This window comes from Pezoporus occidentalis, unplaced genomic scaffold (genome assembly GCF_034315485.1).
Source record: "Pezoporus occidentalis ecotype Australia unplaced genomic scaffold, CSIRO_AGI_Poc_V1 ctg65, whole genome shotgun sequence".
NCBI lineage: Eukaryota > Metazoa > Chordata > Aves > Psittaciformes > Psittacidae > Pezoporus > Pezoporus occidentalis.
This window is the reverse complement of record NW_026915998.1, coordinates 1,408,807-1,427,556: the sequence shown is the minus strand read 5'-3', so window position 1 is coordinate 1,427,556 and position 18,750 is coordinate 1,408,807. Positions and strand designations below refer to the sequence as shown.

Below are 18,750 nucleotides of genomic sequence, written 5' to 3'. Positions count from 1 at the left end.
CCATATAGATAGCTAGTGGCTTTAGGTAGCTAGCTAAAGCGTACTGACTTTAAAATGACTGTAAGAAACTCCTGAGGAAAATGGAATATAACTTTAGTCCTTTTTTAAATCAAATTTTACTGTTAAGCTTCATTTACAGCTTGATGACTTTTAAAAAGGATTATGATTTTTTTTCCTTAAAGGCAATTTATGAATGAATTTTTTAAAGTCAACACATAATAATAAAGAAGAGGGTCTGATCCTTCAGTAACCCATCTTGTGTTTACCTTACCAGAGCTTGAGTCTGTGCTAGAGACAGGACCAGAGCTGGGAGACATGTGCTGCTCTAAATGTCTCTGCAGGATTAATTTAGGAAAGACCTCATAGACCTGAATTGCCTGAGCTAGATCTTCTCAAATAAGAGTATGTAGATTCCTTACTTGAAACATTCCTGTTGACTCAGGATATCTAGAATCCTATCAAAAAGCCGGACTTAAATCCTACTGTAGCTTTGAGTCATATTCTTACTGAAAATCTGAATCCTGTTCAAAGAGAAAATAGATTCTGGTTTCTGTTTGGATTTCAGTGGTACTGAGATAAACGTAAGGTAGCCCAGCAGTAGTCATACTGTTGGATTTACACTCATATCAGAATGCTCTTAATCTGCCACTTGATATCCTGATATCAGAACTAAAGATCAGTAAACATTTTTAAGAAAACAGGTTCTGTAAAACTAGGAATGTTAAAATCCCATGTGACAGAGCAATAAGAATATACTACAGACTATGTGAGCAGAGAGAAAGGAAAGTTACTTCCTTGAGATAATCTCTACAGCCAACTAAATAATAAAAGTAGGGATGACTACTTATCAAACTACTGGTAATATGACACTACAATAACATGTTTGTCATCTAGTAATTTAGTTAAATTTAACTCTCAGGAAAAGAGTGGAGCAGGACCCTGAGCTGTTTTAGCTAAAAACCACAAAATGCCATAAAAGATGCTGAGTTCAAGAGTGAGATTAATTAGAAAGCAATTGAAAAGTATTGAAAGAATTCAAGGCAGCACTTTTATTCACTTTTTCAGAACTGAGTGAATATAAATGAACTTGTCTTGTATATATTTTTGCAACCTAGTTATAATTGTACTTACACCAACTCTTCCAGTTTAGAATTTAATATGGCTTCAGGCATGTTACTGTTGGCCCTTTTAGGGCTGGTACACAGAACTTTAAAGTGCCTGGGTACATAACGAATATGCAGATGTGAGCTTCATTTGTATGTCTCTTTACCATCACCACACATGCAAATGGACAACTACCTTGTTGGCCATTCACACCTACTAATATGCACACAGTCATGGCAATTTCACATGCAGATTATAAACACTGTTGCATATCTTAAAGACTGAAAAATCCCATGTAGTGGTAATATCATTTTGGTATTTCTGCTGAAATGGTTTTATCTTATTATGTGCAATCCTGGTTTTGTTCATCCAATTACATTTTTTCGTAGTAATTTATCTGGTCACCACTCACATGGGCACAGGTTTTTAGAAAGAAGCTATTGCGCAAAATATCTCACCTATTGCACTAGTCTACTAGATGAAGTTACATCACTAAATTCATTCCTGTTGCACAGAACTAATAGCAAACAAGGGAAAATATGGTATGTGCAACTTCTTTTTTTTTATGTTTTGTTCTATTAATTTTCATGCTTTGGAGTCCTGTTCTTCATAGGGAATATGCAGGTGGAGACATCTATTAATTTAACCAGTTTTAATCAGTCATTTGTAAAATCATATCATCATTGTTAACTTCAGTGAATTGAATTATCCTTCTATCCATTTTATAGAGATGGAGTAAAGAGGTTACTTGTCTGGTTTCTAAAAAAAAGCAGAAGGTTGTATTTTCTTATGCTGTAAGTTACAGATACAGTAAATTCAATGATATAATGATTATATATGGATAGTTTATCTTGATATAGATAATATATCTTGATATAGGTAATTTATCTTGAAGACTGTATGCATTCTAATCTCAATCGTGTTTCTCTTTAGCTAGCTTTTCCCCAGAAACACAGCAGAGAAAAATTCAAGTCTTCTCAAACTTGTCCTACTCCTGTGGCTCAAACTTTAGAAATGATAATACAAAATTACTTGTTTGCAGAACAAATTACTAGAAGAGACTGATAATAGTGTATAGTATTACGTTAACTCTAGGTGAAGAGGATGACAGAACAAAATACATTCTGCAATTAACAAGTTAGTGTCTGTGCTGTATAGTGCCTAGGCTGCTGCTTCGCTATTATGCAAGTGTGAATACTGATTCAGTCTCAGACAACTACCACGTAAACACAATAGAGATTTTTCCATTTCATCTTGCTGTAAGTTACACAGTGATTGTGTCTACCAATGTGTGTGTGTTTTGCACATATTTGTCCTACCTGTAACTGTTTTATCAGACTATAAATAGCAGAATTTGGGGGGCATGACAGGCATAAGATGAAAAGCTAAGCAGTGCTGATCACACTAACGGTCAGTGTAATCAGAGTCTATATTTGATCAACGTCTTACAAGTATCTGTTGTCATCATTCTTTAGATATTACATGACCTTGAGCTGCAATCATCATGGTTCTAAGATATCTTATTGAGCAAACATGCATGATCTGGCCTAATGCCATGAGCATAATAAGTAAAAATCATAGTTTAAAAAAATCCCTTTCATTTTGCAAGCGTGTAGCTGACAAAAATGGCAGGTGTGTGACTAGTGAAACCATTTCAGCTCTATTCTGGGAAATAAGACCAGGGTCAGGTATTTCTTCAAGTCTATAAATAGATAGTTCATGTTACTAATTGTCTAATTAACTCAATGGAAAATATGTCAGATGTGTAGTGGTAGCAGGGCCAAGGATTTCCAGCTCAGTGTTAAGAAACCAGCAACACCTACCAGATAGCAGTTATTTTCTTTTGTAACCATCCAGGATCAGGCAAAAAAACCTACAGATAAAGGGTTTTCTTTTGACCAGTTCATGTCCTCTGTGCCATCTTGCCCTTTCTTGAGCAAGCAGTTAGCATGTGTGGAACACAGTGGAACTTGGCTTTGCTCTTAATCCTCAAGAAAAGTTTTTTTAAGTAAGCTATAACAGCATAAGTATCAGTCCAGCAGGCCTCACATCAGCCTTCGATCTGGAAGTGTGCAGGTTCCCCTAATGTAAAGTAGTAAACCTTCAGAATGTGTAGTTGGTTCAAGCTCACGTCTTCACTTGATTAATCTACAGTCATTGTGTAACACTGTATCAATGGAAAATGATTAGTCTGGGAAGTTTGATTGTTGTTTAATTCTGATTGTGCATTTTCATGCTATACAACAGCGCAGACATTTTTTCTCTGTAGCTCTCATTTCCTCAGACACTTAAAATTAAGGAAGGCCAAAGGAATAATAACGCTGTAAATTTAAATATGTTCTATGGCTCATGATTAGTTTTGAATAGGAGAAATAGTAACACTTTTCCTTTACATGACAATGTTCTACCTGGTAGCTTTGCATCCTGTGGCAGCTCTTGAGCAGCACCTGAACAGTGTGGGAAGTGTGGGGTGTCCTTTCTTGGGCTAGGAAATCACCCCACTAATTGGGCAGTGCAGGAGCAGAGGACCTTTGCTAAGCAGGGACATGCTCCTGCTTACTACTCTGCTTATGCTGGTACATGAAGGTGTAGGTTCTCTCTGTTTCAGTAGACATCCTACTTGTCATTCATTTTGTGAGCCAAGACCATCTGTCTTACTTGTGTCTTGCATGAGCTTGAAAATTGTTTTTTGCTAACACTTATTCTTTAGAAAGTTTCATCTCTTTCTTTGCTATAATTACTGTATTTGAATATTTTCCAAACCACTCTAGTCAGTCCCCAGCTCATTCAGAACATATTCTTTACTTATTATTTCACCAAGTTACAAATAATATAAAGCTTTAGATGGTATTGATAACATTTTCTCCATTCTCTGGTTTCTATCATCCTGATGTTTCATTCAGACTGTTCCAAATTAATTACAAAATGTAGATCTGACTGTTAGCTTTCCATTAGTTCAGGTTTGCTTTGAGTCCTTTTCAGCTTGTAGTATTTATGGGCATGATCAATTACAGATATGCAAGATGGCACAGCCCTGGACTGATCTAATCTAGCCCAAGAGATCTGATTCCACATATTTCATATGTCTTTCAGAAAGTTTTCTTGTGTTACTTCTATGCCCATTGTCTGCATCTTTCATCTGTAAATAGAGCTAGAACTTCCTTACCGTACATAGAATGCTGTTAAGTAAAAACTGCACTGATTATTGTAACTCATTCAAACACCGTGATAGAAAGAGCCATAGAAGCGTCAAAATAGAACCTGCAGTTCATTTTATTTAATGGAATCTGGAAAATGGAAGAATAAGGTCCTAATTTTTATTTAAAGGCTGAATATGAAGTTTGCAATGCTTTGTGTGGGTTAGCTGCCATTCTTCAAGTAGTTTAACTTGACTGAACCTACAACAAGTATCTGTGTCATTGTTGATAAGAATAGTCTGGTGTTGCCATGCAAGACTAGGGCACAACTACCTCCCACTAATTTTTCAGTAGCTTTACTGGGAGCTGCTGGTGTGCAAATAATGCAGGCTAGAGTCTTTATGGAGTTTGTGTATGGAGATGGGAAACAAGACACAGCAATCAAGTCTGCATTAGCACTGATTAAAATTATATTTTTTTTTATATTATTATAAATTATTTTTCAGATTCATTCCAAATATCCTGGAGAATCCTATGAATTCAATAGCCTCTGTACAATGTATTTCTAAATGCTAATTCTAAAACTTCACTGGACATCCTTTAGATATATCTTGTCTATGAAGCCTTCAAGTTAAATCAAAGTTGAGAATGGAAGTTTTGTGAGATGATACTATTTTCCAAGGGGCTGTGTAATCCTTTCCAAGAAGAAACTGAACCTTATATTGATGGGCTGTTTTGCAAAAGTGTGAATGGGGTAGGCCAGGAAGGCAGTGGCAGGTGACAACAGGAAAAGACAGCAAAAAGGAAACCAACCATGCCACAAAGAACATAAACTGCCTTACAGAGTGGGTGGTCTCTTAGTTGGCTTCCCTTCTTTGCCACTAAATGATTCCTTTTCAAGCCTTTTTCCCCCTTCTCCTGCATTGCACAGCAGCCTCTTACTCACTTCCTATCAGGTAGTAGCCTCAGGACTGCATACCAAATCCCCACTTCCCCTCCATGCTACATTCACTGAGCAGCCTTTTGCTTTCTTCTGCCAGAATAAGGTTGTGTTTGGTGGGATTGTTTTCTCTTTTCTAACATAATGAGGATCCTGTGATCCCCACCTACATTCAGACCTGACGTCTAATCCACCCGGAAACACCTTACACTCCTGTACCTTATCACTGTCCTATGCAGCAGGGAGTACCATCTCCCAGTAATTACCCTGCACACATTCCTGACAGATCTGGAGAAGATAATCTAGTGGAATTAAAAGGACCTCTTAACCAAGGAGAATTGGGTTTTGATCAGATTCTTTGAATGAGAAAGCTGATGGCTGCACCAGCAACAATATCCACTGTGTCCCTCTAGGTGCACGTTGTGTGACTGATCCACTTGTTTCAAAAACAGCCTTGAGATACCTATTTCACAAGTTCTTAACTTATGTATCACTGCAAAAGTTCTTCCTCTGCAAATGCCATCCATACTTGCCATACTAGAAAAGATGTCATGTACAGAGTTTGATAGATCTTGACCACTAACACAGCTAATGGGAACCTTAATCTCCATTGTTCATAGTCCTAAGCAGCCATCTATAAGTAGAAGCAACTGAGAATTATGATGGTGCTTAGCCATGAGTCTGCACTGTTCAGCAAGACTGGGAATTGGGCAGTTCTTGGGAGATACCTTCAATATCATGTAGCTGATTTGGGCTATTACAGAAATGGACGATCAGTAATGAATATTCATTTAAATGGTCTGGTTATTTGTGACTCATGGTCAGGCCAGAAATGTGTTTGCACCATGAAAACAGTCCATATAATTACTGATTCTTTACTGAGATCCATTTCTATTATATCTAATGTATATGCATATATTTGCTTTACAAAATACTCTGGAGCATGCATTTATTATTGCCCTCATTTACCAATACATGTTAGGAAAAAAAAAAAAAGAGCAAAAAGGATCATCGGGTCTAGTGAGTTGTTCCCATAGCCAGCCATGTCTTCTCCCTAGTGGACTGGGAGGGCTAAAGAAACTGAAACCTCCACCTGCGAACGTTGAGTATGTATTGACATCTTTTGGATCTGATCATGTCCAAACCCTCTAACGTAGCCCCACTCACAAACTGTTCATTCTAGTTTTCAAAGCTTTTTATGTTCCCTACTTCTCTTTCTTAGTAGCACTTTGGTCCCAAATATTGCTCTGATACTTCAACATTTTTTAGGTGAGATTTTCAGATTTTAGGAGTCAAGGTCAGTTTAGATTCACTTGTTCTCCTGCAGACAGACTTCACCCTCCACTCTTTACAGGAACTGAAGGTACTATCAGATGTAAAACATCACTGTGAGGTCTGGACTGAGAATTGCAGTACTAGCCCTGGGTTTTCTCTAGTTCTTAATCTCCACACCAATGCAAATCTTTTTGTAGGGTTTGTATTGTGAATTGCAGAAGTCTCAATGACACTTGAGCTGCCTATTTGCATGGAGGGAAGTGTTTCCTACTGGCTAGTATGGCTAACATTTCTCAGAAAAATTAATTTCAAATAAAATTAAATTGTAATTAAGATCTTACAAAACAATGGAAGTTTTGTCCCACTAAAAAGTAAGGCAGGAACTTGCATTAATCATAACTTCTAATTGCTCTCAAGCAAGGAGATTACTTCAAATGCTGACATTAATGACTCTAGTTTGTGAGTTAGGAGATCATTATTAATAGATTAAACTATTTCTTATTGTTTATTCCTATATACAAAAAGACCAAAGCAGCAGAGAAGAGGGATACAGACACTGTTTGAAAAGCTGTCATTCATATTTCATATTAAAATCACTGCTAGGTAGAAGGCAAATGTGATTTAGTTTTGTGAACAAAGATAGTAAATTTTATTGAACACTTACTTGTCTGAGGGTGAAAAGGATAATTATAAGACACCTTAGCATAACAAACCCAATTCATATAGATTTGATCACCCCTTTGAATTAGCCATGTAACCTTATTTGTAAACAAATAGTACAGGAGAGAGAGAGAGAAACTGAGAAATAAAGGAAAAGGGAGAGGAAAAAGGAGAAAGAATGAGAAATAAATAAACAGATAAATAGAAAGAATGAAAACAACTAAAGGGGAGTGCAGAATCTGTGATATCTTCTGTATTTGTTAAGGAGGTCTTTGTAGTCCAGATGAGTCAATATGAGAACAGGACTTGTTTAGGATAAAGTTTTGTGGCTATTATATGTTCGAATCATCACTGAAAGATTATTTTAATTACAGTATATTGCATGGCTAATAACAATTTATCATCTACTTGTTACACCTAATCATAAAAGTATGGCTAGGGAGAAATGGTGGAGGAAGAAAGGTGTGCTTTAGCGATTGTGTCTCAGATTCGTAAGAAAACTTAAATTACTTTAGTATTCAGGAGAAAAAGCAGTGTTTGAAAATAATGTCCAAACGAAATAGCTTGAAAGAGAACCCATATTTTAAATCTATTACACAATAAGTTAATTTTAATTTTTGAAAGTAAGAGTATGATTTCTAAAATAACTGAGATGTCTGAGTTAAAAATAATGTGGGGAGAACATGTCTGAATTAATCTCTCGGTCCTGAGTATAACGAAAGAACATTAATTTCAATTAAGAGGAATTACAGTCAGCTTTGTACCATAACCAAAAGACAGCAGAGTGTTATTCAGCATTTTTTATCCTCAAGTTCTTCAGTCTTGCTTTCGTTTCTCTGAAAAATGCACGCAAGAATGAGATGTACATGTAAAATATATTATTTGGTGTGCAGTGGAATCATCCAATTCCCTAATTTAAAGTTTCTCATGTTTTACTAGTTTTACTGCATATAGTCCATCTTGGTTGTTTGATTGACCTAGAGAATGCTATACTGGATACACTTGGTATTATAAAATATATAATATTAATTGATTATGATAAAAACAAAGGGAAATGGGAAGACTGCTTGCCTGCCCTGTCTTGGGCTTTTTTTGGTGCAACAGAGTTTATATTCCCCCTGTGTTTTTCCACTTTCCTTATATGAAATGAACAGCTGTAATTGAAAAGCAAGAAGCTCTATGGTTTATAGAAATAGGTGTTGTTAAGAGCCTTAGCCATCTAATTTTCTTCCTATTGCAGGGCAGGCTTCCTATTGTCTGTCCTTTAGAGCTAATTTCTTTTCTGATCAAAAGGCCCACATCATTGAAAAGGTAGTAATGACTATTCATTTGGTTGAAACCTCCATTCTGCAGCCTGCAAAGCTTTATTTAGAAACTGCTATTTCTTTCAAAAAGGAAAACCTCATTTGTGTCCTCTATAATGTCAATTAAAGTAGAATATATTTTAATTATTTATCCTGGAGAGAAACCTTTCAGGATCTCAATTTGCTGTGCCAGTGATACAGGCTGTAGTTTGAAACAATATGTGCCTTCAAAACTGTATGTCAGAGAGTAGGAATAAGGTGTGTTTTGATTTTAATTTGCCATTAATGAATAGTTTATTTGCAGCTAATTAGCAAGTTAGAGTTTTACAATTAATGTGTGATTTCTAATCTAACTCATAAAAAGGAGCCTAGCCATCATTACCAGCAAATGGGGTGGGTTGTTGGATCTGTACAGAAAACATTGTAGGAAAGATTCGCGAAGTTTTAAATTGGCAATACAGAGATGATTGGGTTTGGGGTTTTCTGAAGGAGGAGTGCAGCGACGTCTCTGCCCTTCAAGCCCCGCAACAAGTAACCGGGTGACCGGCGGAGGCCTCACTCCCCGTGGCAGCTGCTCGGGTCTGCGATGGAAATGGGCGGTTCGGGAGCCCCCGACCACCCCACCCCACCCCACCCCCCGCGGGCGCGCAATTTGCGCGCAGGGAGTGCCGCGGTGGCTGCTCTCTCCGGTACGGGCGTAAAGCGCAGGGCTGCTCCCGCTCGTCGCCCTTCCCACACGCTTCGTCGTGGGGGGACTCGTTCCATCCCGGTGCCGTCCCGCCCCGAGCAAGGCTGTATCCGGGGACCACGGCGGCAGAAGCGGCCGGGCAGACCCTGCCGCGGGGCACTGAGGACTCGCCAAGACCGAGAGATGGGGGCGCCTGGAAGCGGGAAGAACAAACCGTGCGGGAGCCGGGGTGTTAGAATCAGGGCACCATTTAGGCTGGAGAAGACTTTTCAGATCTTCAAGTCCAGCCGTTAACCTACCAAGTCCAGCACTAAATCGTGTCCCTAAGCGCCACTTCTTATAGATACCCCGGGGACGGAGACTCAACCACTTCCCTGCGCCAGTGATGGATAATTCTTTCGGGGGTACTATAGAGCTGGTTCTGTAACAGCAGAGGGAATTTGCAGAAAGTTGCTATTACTATCTCGTCTCTTATGAAAGAGATTCCTGCAGGGCTCGGCACAGACCGCCCTGCAGCAGTGCTGGGGGTAACGGTGGTCTCTTTAGCGTCACTTTTCGTGCTCGTTTTCCTCTGTGTTTTCGCGTGAAAACACATGAGCTCAGTCCAGCGTTTCCTGTGTGCTGCGCAGCGAGCCCGAGCGGGTTGTCCTGCGCTGGTGGTCTTCTCTGCAACTCTGTTAATTGGTAACTTGGAGAGTCCTTATTAGCAATGTCCCCCCCGCATCCCTCCGCTCCTGCTGAAGCCAACCCCATGAGGCTATTGCCAGGAGGAGCTGTTTGTCAAAGGCTAATAAACAAATTCCTTGCGAACACCTGAATGAACGAGGGCCAGGAACAACCCAATTAAGAAACGGAGCTACTGGTTGTTTTTTGTGGCGGTGGAAACAATCTGTGCTCGAAAAGGGTCTATTCAGCGGGCGCTCCGAGAGGTCTGTTTGCAGCCCGCTATTGTTGTCAGAAGCCAAATAAAAGTTCAGCTGGGGGGGGGGGGGGGGGAGTGATTAGAAAAAAACATTTGCTGCTGTCTCCCGAATGCGCTGGGAGGCTCAGGTCAAAGGATTCGATCTGTACCCAAACGATTCTGCCCGGGTTTTACCCACACACTTCCGATTTTTGTTCTTAAATGTTACTATTTTGAATGATGTCATCCAAAGTATCCCTTGCAGCATCTCTATTCCTGCGGCGAGGTACCGGGGGAGTCACAAAAGGAGTTGGAGCTCGTTTGCCGGAGCTGATTTGTTCTCCCTGTCGCTGGGCTGGGAGGTCGGTTCAGCCCGGGCAGCCTCACGGGGAATGTCGGCCTGAGTTTCTTTTTTTACGTGACGCTGTTAGATAGGGAATAAAAAAATCTCCTAACGACGTTGGGCTGCAGAACCAGCCTGAAATGGTCAATTAAGCAGCCACGTTACCAGTCTAGAAACTTATTTGGGAGGACATGGATTCAAGCGCAAACCAGAGATCAAACAGAAAAGCAAGTGAATTTTTATCTTGAGCATCGCTAGCTGGGCATTTTCGGAGGAGCACTCTAGCCAAGGGTCAGCGGGGTCCAAATGAAAGGGGCGCTCAGTCCCCTTGTCTGGGCAAGTTTCGAGGACCAACCCTCGTTGATCCAGGTTGGGAGTTAGGCTGTATACCAGAGGGGATATTTTAATAATGGGATTAAACGGAGCCGGTTTGGTGCATAGCGCTATTCTCTAAAAGCCAGCGATCCTCCCTGACACGGTTCCAAGATTCCCCCAAGCTCTGCTGGAGCCGCAATTAACATATATTAATGGCTGTTGCTTATTAAGTACTGACTGCGTAAAGAAGCAGAAGGTCCCTTTCAAATGTGCCTTTTCAACCGTGGGGTTTCTCTCGCGTTCGAGTTGGATTGTGCTGTAAACTCCTGATTTCGCCTCTTTTGTCACCAAAAAAAAAGAGAGAAGTGGGCTTCTGTGCCTCTGACAACTGTATTTACACGACCCCAAGTGTTCCCCGACCCCCACCAGACCAGGGTTTTCCGACCCCGAGCAGCTTCTCCCCGAGTCCCGGCGGCTGAACTGGAGTGAATTTAAGAAAATGGCTCCCCCCTCCCCTGCTTATTGCCCTGGCTGAATCCTCTCCTGCCTTCTGCCCCTTCCCTGCTTTGCAGCAGCTCCGCAGACTCTATCTTCTTCCCCGGGACACGGGACGGGCAGGATCGAGGAGCAGGCAGAGGCTTAAATTCCCCCATGGCTGCCAAGAGGGTGGCAGGACCGGACCTTTTAAAACGCTCTGCAGGTAACTTTAGGGAGCAGGAGCTGGTGGAGCGGGGCTTGCCTCACTTCCTCTGCTCCCCACCGCGCATCACCAGCGGTCTGTAGCTTTCAGACCAGGAGAGGGAGAAGGAGTTAATTTTCCGGCCCTGCTTACACCTGTGGGAGCGGTGTTGTGCCAGCGCTAGAGGTAGCTCCGAGCATCCCGCACCGCGGGGCAGGTCCCTCGGGGGGCCGCTGGGCCGCAGGTACAGCCCGGCCGCCGCAGGGTGTGCGATGAGGAGCCCCGGCTGTGCTGCTGCTGGACATCCGAAAGCAGCCACGGCGCCGGGCTGTCCGGAAAGGTTCGCCTCCGGGGCCGGGCCATCACAGCTCCCAGGGAAAGCACCGCAATGAGTGTAGGACTTAGCCGGAGCCTGGGAGAGTAGCTGGCGACCGGCTCTCCTCTTGTGTGCTGAAATCCTTACTGTGTTTCCTACGTGCACCCACCACTACTGCTGAGGCAGACGAATTCGAGCAGTGTGTCCTTGCTTACCTCTTCTTCTGGAAGCAGAAATCAACCAATTCTTATATATTCCTCAGAACATGTGCAGCATTGACACCCTAGTGAGTGGGAGCATTACAGGGACCAGTGAAGTGTGGAAATAAATGAATCGATAAGTACGTTTTTATTTAGTCATGTTCAGTTCATTACAAGGAAATTAGCGATGTTTCAAGAGAAATGTTGTCTTGTTTTGAAATATAATGTATCTGAAAGGGTTAAATAGAGTGGCCTTTGGCAAAAAAAAAAATTTGAATCTCTGAGCATAAATTCAAAAACGAAGTAAGAGTCTGAAACTTAATGTTGTAATATTTATTTAAATACCGAAGGAAACCCAGCTTACGGGACTTTCAGCACGTCCTCAAATTTCGTGTTTCGCTTCATTTTTCGTTGCATGCAAGTGTTCAGTCACTCCAACACACGTTTGTATAAAGTAATTTCAGGGTCAAATAGCTTTCCAGCCCAGCCTGGAACATCTTAAACATCGGCTGAAAGGGTCAAAATATTTGGAGGGGTTTGAGGTTAATTATAACGTGTCTAAATCTTTTTCGATATGCTACAAAAGTTACAAGTTCCGTCCGAAGCGTGCTTCCTAGTGTGAAGCCTGAAACTTACCCTGTCACCCTGTCCTCCCTGGCTGCTAAAGTTTGACTTCACCCAAAACTACAACAAAGACAAAACGCTGACTACACCTTAGCTCGTCGTAAGCGGGATCTATTTCCCCTTCGACTTCGTTCAACAGATGATTTTGTCCAAAAATAAGAACTCCGAACAGAAGAGTGCCAGATCACAGCACTGCTCAGATTTACCCACACCGAAATCCCACCACGACACCGTGCTGTTTCCCGAGTGCCACCGGTGCCGTTTAAAGCCGGTTCGGTCGGTTCCCTTAACCGAAGGACACGCTGCACGGGGACGGGCAAAACGGTCCCCTCCGCCGCCCCGCTGAAGCCTCCCCTTCCCGCAGCCCCTCTCCACGGCGTCCGCAGAGGCACCGGCTAGGACTGTGCCTCCGGGTCCAGCCTGGAGGTGTCCTCTCCCCCCGTGCCGATTACCGTCATCTTGTCGTCTTCTCTTTGGGTAACACCAACGGCTGCCAAGCCGCAGGAGGTGCACCGGCAGCATCCCCCCTCGCAGAGCCCCCAAGTAGGGGACGAGATGCCCAGACACGTCCCTGCTCCAGGACCCCTCCTGCCCACTGCACGGCGCCGGGGCTCCCCCGGTGCGGCTCCGAGCAGACTGCAAGCTCAGTTTGCCTCTCCTCCCCCAGCGAGCCCCGGCCAAGAGAACCGTCTGGCTTCCCCAGCCGAAGCTGGAGCAGGGCGCGGAGGAAGGACGAGGAAGTGCCGGGACATGGCAGCGACACCCGCCTGCCCCCAGTCCAGCAGTGGCGGGTGGAGGCAGCTCTGTACCCGCCGTGTTTTCAAGGAGCTGCCGGCCCTGCCGATGCAGGTGTCCATGCCTCTGGGGAAAGGAGGAAGGAAGGGAGGAAAGATGGAAGGGGAAGAGGAGGGGAAAGACGGAAAGGGAAGCCCGTGATTGACAGCTCCAGTGAGTCCGCGCCACTCACACACCCTCTGCCAAAGTTTTCTTTCACACGGAAGGAACTTTGCCGTTGCCATGAAACTTGGGAGGTTTGCAAGCGTTGTCCCCTCCCCCAACTCTTTTTTGGGCAGCCGACTGGAAAAGTTCCAGCGGCAATGGGCTGGACGTATATGGGGGTGGCCGGCAGCGCCCTGGCCGCAGCCAGCCCGGCTCCGCCCGCGCCCTCTCCCGCACCTTCCCACCAGCCCGCTCCCGGCAGGGCAGTGTGGGCTCCCCCCAAGAGGACTCAGGAGGAAAAGAGTTTAGTCCGCCCTCCTCCCCCCCAACACCCAACTGGAGTGTGTTCGTCAGCGAGGGCTCGCTCCGTCCTTCAGGCAGCTTCTTCGGGCTTAGCACAGGGCGGTGCATCCCTCCGGGAGCCCCGAGTCTTTGTGCCAGGCGAACGCGCGGCTCCTGCTTGTGGCACAGCGCTCCGCTCTGCTCCTCCGCCCGGCGCCCTGGAGGGCAGCCCCGGCTCCGCTCCTTCCCCAGAGGCGCAGCCAGCAGCTGCCGGAGCCCCACCGCCCTCTCCGCACCGCGTAGCCCTGGCTCCGTCCCGTCCTGTGCCTCCCGCCCAGAGCCGGGGACAGGTGCAGGGCCTGGGGCGCGGCAGAAGGGACCCAGTCCGGCCCCGACAGCCCCGAAACACCAACTTCTGGGCTCCCCCCGCCCCCCAACTGGTCGGTTACCGGCGTCGGGGCTGTCGGGAACCGTTCGCTGATTGGCTGCCTCTCGCTCATTTATAGCCCGTCAATCAAATACCCCCGGGATTGGGGTGCGCATCGCCTGGCGTAGCCCGCGGGAGTTGCTCCGCACCGAACCGCTCCAGCAGCATCACCTCTGGGAGCGGCGCCTCCACCCGCCAGGCACAGAAACTTCCTCCCGCAGCAGCCGCCCAGGCAGGTTCTTTCACCTTTGTTTGTTTGTTTGCTTATTTTTGACTTCCTCTCCCCGACCTGGTACCCGCCTGCCCGCCACCCTGGCGCACCTCTTGCCGGCTCCGGCCATGTACAGCATGCTGGAGACTGAGATCAAGACGCCGCAGCCCACGCCGGGCAGCGCCGGGGGTAACCCCGCTCCGGGGAGCAACGGTAAAAGCGGCGGAGGCGGTGGGGCCAGCAACGGAGCGGGAGCCGGCTCGGATCAGGACCGGGTGAAGCGCCCCATGAACGCTTTCATGGTGTGGTCGCGGGGCCAGCGGCGGAAGATGGCTCAGGAGAACCCTAAGATGCACAACTCGGAGATTAGCAAGCGCCTCGGGGCCGACTGGAAGCTGCTGAGCGACGCCGAGAAGCGGCCCTTCATCGACGAGGCCAAGCGGCTGCGGGCCGTGCACATGAAGGAGTATCCGGATTACAAATACCGGCCCCGAAGGAAGACCAAGACCTTGCTGAAGAAGGACAAATACTCGCTGCCCAGCAATCTGCTGGCCCCGGGGGGGGGCAACGCGGTAAGCAGTCCCGTCGGGGTGGGGCAGAGGATTGACACTTATGCCCACATGAACGGCTGGACCAACGGGGCTTACTCATTGATGCAAGACCAACTGGGCTACAGCCAACACCCGGGCATGAACAGCCCGCAGCTGCAGCAGATGCACCGCTACGACATGACAGGCCTGCAGTATAGCCCCATGATGTCCACGGCCCAGACCTACATGAACGCCGCCTCCACCTACAGCATGTCCCCCGCAGCCTACGGCCAGCAGCCCTCTACGGCCATGAGCCTGGGCTCCATGGGCTCGGTGGTGAAATCCGAGCCCAGCTCTCCGCCTCCTGCCATCACTTCCCACTCGCAGAGGGCCTGCCTGGGAGACCTGCGGGATATGATCAGCATGTACCTGCCCCCGGGGGGGGATGCCACAGACCCTTCCGCCTTGCAGGGCAGCAGGTTACACAGCGTCCACCAGCACTACCAGAGTGCCGGGACTGGCGTGAATGGTACCGTACCACTAACTCACATATAAACTTGGCTGCTCCGGACGGCTCCCGTCTTAATCCCTAACCCCACCATCGCTCCTTGACTACACCGGGACCTACGGCAGCGTTGCTCGGCTTAGCAGACTTAATACTAACTTTGGAGAAATTTTAAAAAGGAAGTCCGTTAGTTGTGTCTTTTTTTGTTTGTTTGTTTTTTGGTTTTGTTTTTTTTTGTACAGAAAATTATTTGAGCAAGCTGTTTATTTTAATAGAGCACAACTCCCGCCTCCTAGAAGCCGCTGTGAAGTGTTCAAACCACGGCAACTTCCTTCCCTGGTTTCTGTTAGGTTGGGCACTGTTTTATTCGCTTAAAAGTTTTTGCATCTTCCAGTTTGAGTTCTAGCGTTGCAATGACATAAAAGGGCGGGCTTTTGTTTTTAAACTCGGTTGTTCACGTTATCATTGTGGTTTCTTAAGTGTTTTGTTCTTCCCACCTTACCGAGCCTCGCTTGGTTTCTGTCACAACCCCTAGCTTTCACACTATTTTAACTTTAGGGTTTTGTTTCTTAAGGGGAGGTGGGAGAGAGCTGTGCGGGTCGCAAAAGCATTTCTTTTATTTATAGTAAGTTGTGTGTCTTGGCGGTTTTTTTTTAAGCTGTATACTTATGTAAATTGGTTTGTGAATTTTACTGTGAAACATGTTTTGACATATCGGACGAAGAAACGTTTTAGTTTTGTCTACTGGACCCCCCACCCCAAGAAAACAAAAGTAATGGAAATACTCCTTCCCTGTCCCTGCTCCTCGTTTTCTTCTTCCAAACGAAGAGAGATCAATAAATTTTATATCAGGCACGTCCGTAGTGTCCGGGCGGTTTGTGCGAGGGGTCCGGTCCCTCCGCGGCAGCGGGGAGCGCGGAGCGGGGCAGCGGCTCCTTCCCGGGCTCTCCGCGGCAGCCGCGGTCCACCCGAGGAGCCCGGGACCTGCCATCGCTTTGCTGTGGCTGCCACATCCTGGGGTGTTTTGGTTGGGGAACGGGGCATCGCTCCTTTCTTCTAAAGAAAAGCGGGACCCTGGCCAGGAAACCGTCGCTGTGCTACTGAAGCTGCTGCTTTCCGAGCTGCCAGCCACTTGTTGCCTCTCCTCCCGGCTGGGTTCTCTCGGCTGACGGAGAGGGAAGTGGGTTACGGTGCGCCTCGGTTGGTTTTTGGTCTGAAGGATTTGCCTAGAAACCCGATCTCGTCTGAAATATTTACAGAAGTAAAACCCGTTGGGGAACTCTTAATTAGACTCTATTAAAAATGAATGGTTACAGGAGTCCCCAGAGAAAATAAATAATTCAATCAATGACGAGTGTTTTTAGCCTGGACAACTTTTATTTCATTTTCTTTCTTTTATTTTAGGGGTCTGCGCTATTCCCCTCTGTATTTCTGCGGGCACTGCGGAACAGCCCCGAGATGCAGCGCCCGCCGAGAGACCGCGTATCCCTCCCTCTGCTCGGCAGCAAGGCCCGTGGGTTTGGCTCCTTCTGGCTTGGAGTGGGGTCCCGGGTCAGGTCAGGGTCCCCCGGGCCCGGCGGCTGCCCCGCAGGCTGAGAGTCCTTGCCGACGGTCAGTGCCTTTCCCAAAGCAATCCTCCCTGGAGCCTCTGCCTTTCCTCTGCCTCCTCTGTTTGTCTTGGTGCAGATGGAAAGGGGTCAGGAGGGTGCTTTAGTTGTTTGGTTTGGGCTAAACGGGCCTTCTCTGCTTTCCCGGTGTGAGCTGCGACTTCGGGGCGGTTTGAGCCCCTCCGCTGCACGTTTGCGGCTTCCGAGATCTGCCGGGACGGTGGGAGCCGCTTTCTGTTCCCCGCCGCTTTCCTCCTTACCCGGCTGCTTCCCACCCTCCCACCGGCAGGGCCGGGGCCCCGCACTCCCGGTCCCGCAGCTGGGATGCCCGGCAGCGGCGCCTGCCTGGTTGTCTGCCGGGAAGCACGTCCAGGCTCAGTCAGGGCCTTTCTTTGCTCTTGCAAGAGGAAAATCAATGCTCTGCAAATCATACTGAGACTGCCCTTCTGTCCTGGCCGCCCGGGGAAGCGGGAGTGCCGGGAGCAGCTACACTGCAGGTCCCCAGCTCTGGGCGAGACCGCGGGCCGTGCACGCTGCCCTCTGCATGGACAAGCCCGTGCGTGGGGCCGTCAGCCCTCTGGTCCGTGTGGTAAGCCTCTGGCACCACACATGCTCCCCTCTGCCCAGGAACAGCCGTGCCGGAACTGGCGGTAATCACTTTGCAAATGGGAACCCGATGTGTTTAATACTCTCACCTCAAATCCTTCCATCACATTTCTAGTGACATCTGGCAAACCTGTGGCATTGCTTTCTCTGCATTTGCACTGCTACCCTTCAGGTAGGAATGTGGATGTGACTAGCTCTGTGAGGAGCAGCAGGCCCATAACTCGGAGGTCTGAGAGAAGGGGGCAAGATCAGTGGTGCTGGTATGGTCTATGGAGATATGCAGGGGGCAGCAGCAGGTCCAGTTTCTTCTGAGCTTGGGGTCAAACTGCTCCCCCCTGCTTTCCAGAACATGCAGTGCCAGGACAGCTCTCGGAAGGGAAGTGTGATGATCCTGTTTTCTGAAACAGGTCTCTCTCAGCCTTCCCAGAGGCATGTGGTGCAAGCCTGACAAAAACGAGGGCTCCTGAGCAGGTGAGCTGCTGCTAGCACTGGCATTGTATTGATATCTTCAGAGTTGAATTGCAGCTGCATCATCATAAGTAGTTGTTCTCTTCACCTGAGTTTTCTGGAAGCGGATTCTCTGCCATGAAAAGGGAGAAACACTGCCCGTCAAAGGTATGCAGTATTTTGAAGTTCAAGGTATCCTCTTCATTTGCCATAAGTCAGGGCCTAAGGAGAGCTTGTGACTGAGGAGTCACAGAGATGCCTCTCTATGAACTACCTTGTTCTCTCTGAAAGCTCATCTCAGTGGTTTGGCTTGTGAACACTTTCCCTGAGCTATTGATTTTTAGATGCTCAGAAAAAAACCCTCCACAGAGTTTTCGGCTTCCTGGGGCTGAACTTTATCCTCAAGGTTTTAAGTTGTGGGCAGAGTTTGTGGAAAGGGTTGTAAACAAACACACACCACTGGACTGGGGACCCACTGCAAGCTGAAAGCAATGAACGCAGACTTACACGTAAGTACAAGTACAGATAGAGCCTCTTTTTCCCTGAACATGAGTGTATTTTCCATCAGAGAGCCAACAGCATAGGGGGAGACGTTGCCTGAAAGATAACTCTTTTCCCAAAGAGCACTGTTAAATTCTTTGCTTGGACTTCAGAAATTTGCTTCAAAAACAAATGTAGAAACATGGCCCCTTTAGAATTAATGAAGATAT

The 18,750-nt window shown here is 46.5% G+C and overlaps 1 protein-coding gene across 1 annotated transcript; it reads left to right on the top strand.

The window, feature by feature from the left end:
* The first annotated feature begins 14,250 nt into the window (after nt 1–14,250).
* LOC134175002 (transcription factor SOX-3-like) lies at nt 14,251–16,240 on the top strand. The gene has a single exon (XM_062640411.1). The coding sequence runs from the start codon at nt 14,474–14,476 to the stop codon at nt 15,428–15,430; it is 957 nt and encodes a 318-aa protein (XP_062496395.1). The 5' UTR covers nt 14,251–14,473; the 3' UTR covers nt 15,431–16,240.
* Nucleotides 16,241–18,750: the final 2,510 nt, after the last annotated feature.